At 44.1% G+C, this 11594-nt stretch overlaps 1 protein-coding gene across 3 annotated transcripts in view; it reads left to right on the plus strand.

Moving 5' to 3' along the window:
* The window catches only part of LOC126531227 (dopamine D2-like receptor), a 457194-nt gene extending 445963 nt beyond the window's left edge, over window positions 1–11231 (plus strand). For all 3 annotated transcript variants that reach the window (XM_050178668.3, XM_055071042.2, XM_050178669.3), the window contains one exon: window positions 8268–11231. In XM_050178668.3, the coding sequence (XP_050034625.1) occupies window positions 8268–8488 (221 nt within the window). In that variant the 3' untranslated portion in view covers window positions 8489–11231. The remainder of the gene's footprint in view (window positions 1–8267) is intronic.
* The last annotated feature ends 363 nt before the right edge of the window (window positions 11232–11594 follow it).

Consider the following 11594-nt stretch of genomic DNA (forward strand, 5'->3'; position numbering starts at 1 on the left):
GCAGATGGAAAATACTGTCGCGTTAAAAGGGGTTTGTGTTTGATTTCCCGCGTAACAGAATTACGTTTTCTCGTGTATTCAAATTACAATCCGACGCTATAATGTCTGTGGGTTGTGTGTAAGTCGTACTCTACGTTTTTCTGAGGCATTTTACTTTGAGAAATTCAATTAATTCAACAACTTCTTTGCGCTACATGGAGGGCCTGCCTGGTTTGGTATGCGTCGTTCGGAATGATTATTCCCCAAGTGACGGTTGACGCCAGACGCCAACACCGGATTTTCCGCTACCCGGGGCCCTTAACTCTGTCGCGTTAAAATAACCTGTTGAAAATAACACAATTACAGTCCTTGAGCTGCATTCTTTGGAGAGGTGGATATTACTTGCACGAGAAATCGAAACAGATGTTCAACCTATTAACAAAAATTCACTAATTCACTCCTTAATTACATTGCGGCGTTAACCAATTACTAATTACTTACCAATTGCTAATAATGATTACTTACCAATTACTATTAAATACTGTACTTACCAATTCCGAGATTCATTTCAGTGTTCCCGTTATTTATGCGCATTCGGAATGGTGTAATATTTCTCTTGTTGCGCCTGATTTAAATACGAATAGCATCCTGAATGTGTTATTAAATTTCCCTTTTTCCGCGGTGTTTTCCTTTTGCCCAACTCGTATCTTTCTTTTTGTTCTTGTTTGTTCGGGTGATTCTCTATTTGACACAGTGATGCTGTATTGCATCCCTTCCTCCTATGCAATACGCTTCAGGGCCTTTAAAGTACCTCAATAAATGAATAAATAAATAAATAAATAAATAAATAAATAAATAAATAAATAAATAAATAAATAAATAAATATTAGAATTGTAACCGATGGGCTTGCAAGACGTATCCACTTGAAATCAATTTCCAGGGTGATACCGGTTTCTAAATATCATTTCTCAACGTGTGGGACGAAATACATGAGCGTTTTAATATACTTGTGTGCTTCAGTGCATAAAAGAGTGTTTTGTTAAAGAATAAGTGGAACAAAGTGCATTTTTACGACGAGTTTTATGTTGCATATCTACAAACTGGCATCATTCTGGAGAAGTGGATACGCCATGCAAGCCCACCGGCTACAATTCGTAAATTGAAATATGTGCTCTAAAGTAATTAATTCATAAGATAATTGGTCAATTTTCGTTAATCAGTTGAATATGTGTTTTGATTTCTCTTGTAAGTAATGTCCGCCTCTCCGGAAAATACAGCTCAAGGACTAGAATTAGGTTGTCTGCAACAGGTTATTTTGAAAGACGATAAAATTAAAAATGATCACCTTGTTTGTTCAGCAGCAGAACTGATATAAACTTGATATTTTGAACACTTCTAAAATGAGAGCGTTTTGTGAATGCAGGCCCAGTTTTGCATCAAGAGTGAAGAAAGCAAACGAAAATGTTTATTTCTTTGTTTTTGTTTTGAGGAAAATAAATAGAGGAGTTGTCGCCGTTTGCTGACGGCAGATACACCTTTCCACTTAGTTAATAACGTAACATAAACCATAAGTACGTATTGTTTATAGTAAGTCCAAATAAAACCGAACAACATACATCGACACCATAGGGGCATCGAACCTACTGTCTGCTTAAGGGTAGCTATAATACGTACGATACATGGGCGAAGCTGTTTGCAAAGTGCGACCTGTGAAATTTCGGCCGCCAGAGTTCTTCGAACAAGTGGTCACCAGGTTGCACGGGGTTTGCTACCGCTGCGTTCCACCTCGCGATGTCATTGGCTCCGTTACAAAGGACAACGCCGACACTCACCGCAGGAACGGGTACTTTGGAGCTGCGCTGTAAGATAAGCTTCCTGTGGCATATTAATGAATGTCCATTGCATAAATAATTAGGTTGTCTGCAACAGGTTATTTTAAAAGATGATAAAATTAAAAATGATCACCTTGTTTGTAGGGAGCTCTTGCGGTGCTTTGACGTCGCGTGATAGACAGGTGAAGTGGGTGCAGCCCAAACATATTTTACCAGTCGTTCACGGCTAATGACGGAAATGGAACAGAAACAAATTGGAATAACTTTATAGCACCCTAAAATGAAGCAAGCAAAGAAATCCACAGGTATGCGCTACCATTATCACCATCATTATTTACAACGTCTGCGAAAGGTTTACTATAACAGATGTTGGTGTCGCAAACACTCAGATAGACGCTGTTGTAGTAACTATCATGTAGCTACCAAAATGTGAAAAAGAAAACCTATGGCACGATGCTTTCATAATAGCCTGGTTATTACTGCGGTTAACGAGGCAAGATCGAAAGCACTAACGAGGTTTTCCAAATGTCTAGATTGTGCGCTAAAGTATGCAGCTATGAGCTTTTTGTAATCAGGATAGCATACACAGCTACCTCTCGTCGTCAGGGCAGCGAAGCACGAGTTTTGTTTCTGGAATGAGGCTCACTGCAATAAACAGGTCTCCTTGTGAGCACTATTTCTGACACGTGCGTGACAAGAAGCATGAAACAGATGTGGCTCAAATGCCACCCTCAGCACAGCGTGGGACTAGCTGAAGCCCATATATCTTCGTAAGCAATGCAGCCACGTGCCTGACGGATGAGTCCTTCCTAAAGCAGACAACGCAAGGCCTAGGTGCACACGGCGTTTCGCTGCCGCACTCATTAGGCGTCTGAGTCACGTCAACCCGAGATGCTTATAGGACGGCCGCTGTACCGCCATCACGTCCTGAAGGCATCGCCCTGTGTGTCTGCTCTCAGACCGCATTCTGACGCTCCTCGTTGAGGCGCCTGTCTAGCTACGTAACGACAACTCTTGACACTGCTTCGCTCGTGTCGTGCAAGCGATGTGCACCGCATCTATTTCCGGCATATCCTTACGTCTATCGCCGCATAATATGCGTAGGTGGAGAGTTTGGTGCTCTAGCCGTCGGTCGTAAAACGTGATTTGGCAAACTCAGTTCCTCGAGTGACGACATATCTCTCTGAAAGAGCTTATCTATGTAATATTGTAATCTGCGTCGACGAACACACGTTCACTTAATGAATTGTTATTTTGTTTTGGTTTATTGGAAAAATTCCTCAATATGTATCAGTTAAGACTGCATGTTGAACAGAAGCCTATTTAAATCTAATAAAACGAACGACGTAGCAGAGGAGCGATATGACCGCATTATGCCACGAATAAGCATGTTCACAAGAAAGGCGAAGCGATGAATACTGCAGCCCTTAGAAAACAGGATTGAACTTCATGGGTGCGTCTACACAATTTTAAGTAACTCTACACTCACTTTGTTATGCACTAAGCTTTAGTGGAGCCACTAGAAAGGTAAACGAAGAAATCGTTTCAGCCTTGCGTGCTAATCGGGATTACTACGGACCGTGTACGTCAAACAAGCACGTACTTGATGAACGTGCACGAAGCACTACGTAATGTAAAGCGAGACTCCGCATGTCCTTGTATATGTGTTAACCCTACGGAAGGCTATATTATAGGCTCTGGAAATGGTTAGCTTCAGTGGCGGACGCTATCGTTGGACACGCAGTTATTCACGTATGCGGCCTAGTGAATACCGACGTCGGCTCAACTTCTCAACACAATACACACCGTGAAGTAGCGCAGGGTGGCTTGTTGAGCTCAACACTCATAAACGTTGTGCTCAATGGTCTCATAGAACGCCTACCAAATACGGTGAAGTTGTCAATCTATGCCTGTGACATCTGCGTCTGGGCATCACGTGTGATCCGTCAAGTGCGTGCAAGGCTGCAAAAGTATGCAACGTTGATAACGACGTACATTAGGGAACAAGGCCTCAAGATCTCTCCAGAAATATATGCACTGGTGGCATTTAGCCGGAAGCCAATGACTTCCTACACCATATCCATCGATGGACAAGATACCTTTTATGTAAGCACACATAGGCTTCTAGGGGTACTCATTGACGGTGACCTCTGTTGGAGTCCCCATGGGACCTACCTAAAGAAGCGCCTGACAGCCATCGCTCATCTTTCGAAGTTTCTTGGAGGACAAGTATGGGGTACGGCAGTACACGTGATGATGCAACTGTAACGGATGCTGCCTATCGGGTATTTTAGGTACAACTTGGCAGTGCTTATTAACACTTGCAGAAATAACATGCGTACACTAGTATGGGAGCAGGCCCAGGTACTTAGGTTTAGCCTAGGGCTGCCACGATGTACATCAGTATCCGAAACCATTGCAGCTGCTCATGACTACCCAACCAAACTTAACATTGTTATGGAAGCACTCAGAGCACACGTCATGCACTTTAGTCGCGCCCCTTTCCATTATTTCACCTCACTGCCAGCAGACCGGCCACGCGCCTATTTCTGTCAGACGATGCTGCCTTATCGTGCACACCTGCCACCAGATCACACAGCTGCCGCGAGAGTTTTGCTTCCCTCTTGGTGCTTCGCTCAGCGACAGGTTTGATTGATAGTGCCAGGAATACAAACGAAGGCCCAACTCTCATCATGAGCTCTCAAGCAACTTTCGCTGCTCAGGATTGGTTCAACCACCGTTGACGGTTATGCAAGATCAGTTATTTTTCCTGCGAAAGCCACCACCCGTGTCCTTTTGAAGTTCAAGGCATTCCATCAGACTACATGGACAGCCTCGGAGCTTGCTGCTCTTCGTAGCGCACTTGGTATAATTCGAAATAAGCTAGCTCAAAAATGGAGCATTTTCCGTGTCTCCAAGATAGCTCTGCATTGCTTGCTTTCTTCCTTACGCCGCGAACCCTACGAACAACCAGTGCTAGAAATCCTAGAGCTCCTTCATCACCTCGTCTGGCAAGGACACGACATCACATTTCAGTGGCTGTCTAGCCACCTTGGCATAATGACAAGGAAAAAGCCGATGAAGTTGCTTCACCAGCTCATGGAGACAGCGTGCAGGGACCGATCACGCTGTCAAGAACAGACGCAGCAGCGAAACTTCGCGGGATTCCATGTGAGGTCTTGCAATTGTTGCGGAACACACCTAGTTCCCAGCACGCACGTCTACAACTTCATCCTCAGCGTGGACTAACCCGACCCGAGACAACGGTACTTTGCCGATTGTGGCTTGGCATCGTATTTACAAAGTTCTTTGCTTTCCGCGTTGGATGGGAGGATAGCGCTGCGTGTGACCACTGCGGCGACGAGGGAACTATCGAAATCGTTCTTTGTCATTGTCCTCGATACAGCGCACAGTCTATCGTGATCGCGCTGGTGCGTCTTGACGACCGGCCACTTTCGGGGCAGACAGTCCCGCAACGCCGACCTATACAGTCGTCACACCACAAGACAGTGAAGGCAATCTTGAAATTTTTACATTCGAGTGATCTATTGGAGAGACTGTATTGAAGAGATATGGACGTTCACGACCTTCCCTACCCTCTTTTTTCGTTTCCTTGCTTTTTCCCTCGGCTGTTCTTTCCGTCTCTCACTTCCCCTTGCCGTTTCCCAGTGCAGAGCAGGAAAACAGAATCTTATCCGGTTAACCTCCCTGCATTTCCCATTCCATTTGTCTCTCTATGGAAGGCGATTTGCTGTATCTCTGGAAGCGATCATAGTCTCGTCAATAACGCAGCTCCTTTCTCATTTCTGAAATGATATCTCTTGTGCTTTTTTAAACCTTAAAAACCGGTTGCGTCATCAAAGAAATTGAGGTTAGTTTGCTCACAGCCAACTCTTCTTTTTGGGAGGTTGCCCGAGTCTACAAAGAACGCTTTTGCATAGGCAGTAAGTACAAAGCTAGGGAACACTGCGTTTCGCAAGCGGCCCGGTCCTGCATATCGTATTTCCCAAAGTGCGCTGTCACGCACGCATTTAACGCCGTGTCCTTTCAGTAAGCCTCGAAGAATCCTCCACGCCGCTGACGGTTCATGAAGGTCCAACGCCTTCTGTCCCTTTCTTTCAGACTTGTTTTTCTCGCTGTACGGCCGCGACGCGTTCAGTATTCGAGGAATATTGCGTGCATTCATCGCGTGAAAGCAAGGATATAACGCTTGAAGCAAAATATATGTAAAAGTGCGAGATATGGTCATGCAAAATATGTAGCTATGCGGAGAATACGTTGGAAATATGCGCATAGACTTAGGCACCGCATAAAAATTGAAGAAAACAGCCTGCGATCCAGCCATGAACATTGATTTGTAACAAGACCACTGCTTTTAACATGAAAGTCGTCAACTATCAATCATCATCAAGGAAAAGGTAGCCAATAATCGTCGATGGTTTCGGCAGATTTTTTTTTTTTCAGAAAGGTCAGGCATCAACTCGACAGGAGGCTCACAGAGCTGTACCGGAATTCTTGTCAGCTACGGACTCAGATTTCGTCTGTAGTGCTCAAACTCACTTTGTTTGGTGTTGTGTGGTGCCTTCGTTTTTTATTTTTTCTTCTAGCCTTGATCTTTTTCTCTCCCCCTTTCGTGTGAATGCGCGTTATGTCGCTTTCCGGGGACAATTGCTAGTCTGATTTTCTTTTTCTTATACATGTGTGGAGTGTATTGATGTTTACCTGAATAATTAGTCATTAATGTTGGGGGCTAAACAGAGTATTAGAACTAACCGCTCGGCTTTTGACTGAAAAAGAATTATACAAATTCTGAGAATTGTCTACAAATGCGTAAGCATCCCTGGGCTTGGCTGTTACTTAGCTTTGGCTTTTGTTTCCACAATTTACGTTGTCCTGTTCCCAAATTTAAGTTAGACCATTCCAGACTGTCAAATTGGTCCACCCCTACTAGAGGCTTCCCCATGCATTTTCTATAGAGTCCTGTGCATTCGTATGGGTAAGGTGCCACGCTTTTTGTGGTATGAACACGGTTTTCCTAACAAAGTTGGCGGGGTACTCACCAAAGAATGCTTACGCAATAATGGTAGAATTTTTCTGCCACCTTTCCTCATTGAAAAACAGTTGACGAACCCCGTCTTCTTTCACCAAGACTATGAAATGATGGTGGCTGCGGTGTTCTGACACCATTTTTTCTGGCGTGAGGCTGAATTTACCGTGCTTATTTTATATGATTAGGGGCCCTTTCGGAGGCAACTCGCAGATTACACCATAGCTTTTGTTTTGTCGAGTTGCGTATGTATTCCCACGATACTAATCACCATGGATGGGCAGGGATACGATAATGACTATAACGAATGCAAATAGCTCCAGAAAGCCTGTTTGGTAGCTTCCACAATTAAATGTTGAACTCGCAGTTGTTTATATAAGCGAAACATTTCTTCCCACATGTTTTCTCGTGAGTGTCGCATTTTTAACACCACTGCGTCAACATATCAAACAGTTGTCTTTAATTGCCCCTGATAACTGATAAAGTAACGCAAAGGCATTACACCAAGGTGAAAAGGCTTTACCGGTCCTGCACCTACACTGTGCTTTTCGTATTTCCAGAAACAATATTTTGGTAACCTTCGTTGTAACTGCAAGCTTTGGCCGAGTGTTTTGTTCAAGACATCACGTAGAAAGCGAGACAATACTAATCGTCGCGATCGCTATAAGTGCTCCCAGAAACATGGAGTGTTCATGTGACCCCGCCCCTTCCAAAGTAGGAGGGGTTATTTTGAGGACATGTCGCCGTGTGGACAACGAAAAGGAGACGGGGATTCTGCACTGCGAGAAGAGGTACAAATGCCTGACGGTCTTTCAGTTCAGTGTCATGTCCGTGCGGAGTTGCTGACGGTTGCACAACCTGTTCTTTTCTATTTTTATGCAACGAGATGTACACCCCTTGCTGAGTCATTTTAGCACGTCAATTCCACAGTATTGATAAGCTTGTTTACTTACGAGGTTTCTTGCGTAGCATTTAAGGAACACTGTGATGCGATGCTGAAGCATTGTTCCGCGGTTATTGCTTGCTTTCTTTCTTTCCATGCAGCTAAATAGAGCATGATCATAATCGTTTTAGGAAACGCTCACGACGTTTTAAACAACAGACATACATCAGGAATCGGCTTATATGTATAACCAACTACACTACCACTACGGATGCGCTCGTTAACGACTCTGTTCTCTACGTTACCACTCGATTAAAGAACAAATGCAACATAAATTCTTCACTACAACAAATATACGCCTTTAACCGAATCATTTCTTTAATAAAACGAATAGCTTTTTTAGAAGCGTCTGGCTGTTTGCTTACACTGACAGTCATATTCGATGGTGCTTGCACAATTGTTGTGTTACCTTTTTGCCACGAACCGTCGTCACATCTTACAGTGGCCTAATCTTTGTGTACGCAGGAGTGTTCCTGATATGCTGGGTGCCCTTCTTCACGTGCAACGTGGTTGACGCAGTGTGCATGAAACTGCAGAGTCAGGACTGTCATTTGGGTGTCACCGTCTTCCTGCTCACCACGTGGCTAGGATACGTAAACAGCTGCGTGAACCCGGTCATCTACACCATCTTCAACCCCGAGTTCCGCAAGGCCTTCAAGAAGATTCTCATGGAGCCCATGAAGTGAAGCCCGAAACCGCTCAACAGACGATACAAACGGTGCTGTGTGCCAAAGTAAAAACTGTGAATCGCTGGAGTTTTGCGCTTCCTAGCGACGACGAAAGACCTGCTCGCTGAGCGTGCGTGTGTGCTCGCATTTGCAATGTGCCACTCTGACGCGCTTTGTGCTTTGCGCCACTCTTTGTCCTAATACCCGCTGTCGGTCGATTGACTCGTTTAAATCACACCCTCCTCCAAACTGACGCAAAGAGTAGGTGAGTGGATTGGTCTCTTGGCCTACAAGACATCTCAGCTCTGTGCCACAACCTTGTCGAAAGCATTCACTGACGGACACCAAGTCGCCGGTGGTCTTTTTTGAAATTAATGAAAATATTTGCCTCATGCCACACGAAACACTGTAGGGCATTTATTCACACGCGGTCAGCGTCGTGAGAGGTCAACATCAACACCTCTTCTAGCCTGAATGTGAAGCCTTGTGACGCTGACAATGACGGCTCGTCCCTCTTAAGACAAAAATAATTGGACCCATCTGGAAAAGATTATCAGCAGCTACCAGGAGATACGTATCAGCCAATTATTCTAAGTCATCATCACTGTTTTCTTGTACTTTTGCCACAGCAGTGATTCGAGAGGTTTGTGGCCATCGAAGAAGCCCTTGTGACGCGAGCGACTTGCTTGAGGACGACATCGATGTCGATAATGGAAACGGGATGATCAGATGAATGACGTGGTCTCGTAAAAATGTCCCACACCATGTCTCCCATTGACTTAGTTCGGCTAATTAATTTACGGACATGTCCTTATTCGTTTGCTAGCGTACAAAACCCTGTTCCTAGGGGTTAGACTCCTTTCTGTGTTCATTCAGCCTTTTCTCTGCTTCAATCTGCCTCTCTTCATGTACATACGATTCAGAGTATATGTAACGTATTTCTTACCGCTTGCTAACAGGAGTACGCTTTACTTCGCTTGAATATTAATGTAGAGTACGAAGAATGCTGAGGTAAAGTGTGAAGGTATATTGTCCAAGTTTAATTGTGACTACTTGCTTATCTGGAAGATCTTTGGCAGCCTAGCTTTTGCTCTGACTACAGTGCTTACTTTAGCACGTTTCAGCGGAAAGGGTGTGTAAATTTATTGGATCCATGCATATCTACATTAATACGAAGTATGTTATAATTTAGCACAGTAACGTGGCTACCGCTTTCTTTTACCGACAACACCTCATCCCATGTGAAAAAAAGCTACAGAGACTGTCGCAAAGTACGTCAAAAACTTAGCCTTAGGCCTGGCGTGTTCTCGTGACACTACATTTCTCGTTCACATATCGCAGGACTCGTCGCCAACATGACATGCAAGTTCAGGCTTGCAAGAAATATTTCTCTGTTCGCAGAATTGACGGTGTTGATGCGTCCAAAATGACAAGACGTGCCATCGCACTACAAAATGTATCCCACTAAGATTTGAGCTGTAGACATACCGACCACAGCGCTTTGAAATATACGGTCAAAATTTATGTTGTTACAATAAAATCATCTGTGGTCTTTTTCAACTGGGATGAACAACCTTGTAAAAGCTTCACATACTTCTAGTAACGCGTTAATATTCTCAGCGATGTGTGGCAGCGGAATCGACAACGTCTGCGGGCCAAACGCTAAGCTTTCGCGTTGAACCAATACAGGGTAACCTCCTATTCCAAACGTAAATATAAATATGTGAAGACGCCACAAGGAGTAACATGGCAGATATCGCCTTGCTGATCACGGTATGTTATAGTAATACTGTACAACGCCCAAGTGAACAAAATCAATTTGTTCACTTAAACGTTGCCAGAGCGAACGCTCACTCTCGTTGATGTCTTGTTGTAAGGTTACAAGAAACAATTAGCGCTGATGAGCCTCTAATAGCGGCTTCAGTGTTCAAAAGGCCCGTGCGTACAGTGGCTATGTATTTTTGGCGAAGGGCCTCATAGTTTTCATCATTCTTTGAAAGCGGTCTTGTAGTACACACTCTCGTGTACTCGGTGCTCTAGTACCTAAGCATTTCGCCCAGTTTCTCAGCTGCAAAGCTTCGCGCTGCAGGTGATGAAACCACTGTTGGCGTCCGTGAGCTTCTCCCTCCAGCTCTCCCTATGGTCACACGTGTTATAAAGTTTATCACCCTGAAGCTTTAGGCGTGAAATCAACAGTGCTCACTCATCAATCTCCTTCCCATCGTACAGGTTTCGTTTTTTTTTGTTCGTTATGGTGGCTTCAGCGATATGGGTCGAATTGATCCGTATCGACCCCTCCGGACAGTACGCCTCCGCGGTTGTCGGAACTCGGCTGGTCTCATCTCTCCTCTTTCATTTCATCCTGTTGCCTGTTTACATGCATTCCTTGGACTGTATGCTTGAGGCGTGCACGAAACTACCGTGCTGAGATGGAGGTGAAATGTGTTCTCTGCCTGTACGCAAAATGTAGTGCTGTCTCGTGCGTCTCGTTCACACAAGGACAGCTCAGCTCGCAGTGTACGTGCGAATCGCCACAGTATATGTACGTCGAAGCAGTGCTCGTTGGCATTTCTTCAGTTTTTGTTTCATTGTTATTGTGATAGTTTATATGTGTATAAAGAAAAGACGGTTATAAAATAAATATATAAATGTATACATATGAAGTTACGAACATATGAGTGCACACGCCAGAGATGACTATGTTGATGCAGGATGTTTGAGAAGACAAAATACGTGGAATATAAATTTGTTCATCAAACAACCCTGTCCCTATTTGTCTTGCTTTATTATGACTGACCGAGAGAGTGACAAAGTGCTGGGGTTTAACATGAAAAACTACATACGGGTTACAAGAAGCACCGATGTGGTGGGTTGCAGATATACCTCTCCAGAGTGTTCCTAGCCATTATGCTATGGGGATTTTCGGTATTGCTATTTGCTGAAGTGACAGCGCCTACTAATTGTCCTTAGAAAGCATGACACATATGTATAGATCGTGCAGTCTTCATTTTACTAGCACAACAACGCGGTAAAGTTGTTACAACGCCTCCTCTGTAGATGTTATTTTTATAAAAGATATTGTAGTTTAAAAAGAAAACTTGTTACTGCAAGAAATTCACATTTT

Source organism: Dermacentor andersoni, chromosome 5, assembly GCF_023375885.2.
Source record: "Dermacentor andersoni chromosome 5, qqDerAnde1_hic_scaffold, whole genome shotgun sequence".
In the NCBI taxonomy this organism is placed as follows: domain Eukaryota; kingdom Metazoa; phylum Arthropoda; class Arachnida; order Ixodida; family Ixodidae; genus Dermacentor; species Dermacentor andersoni.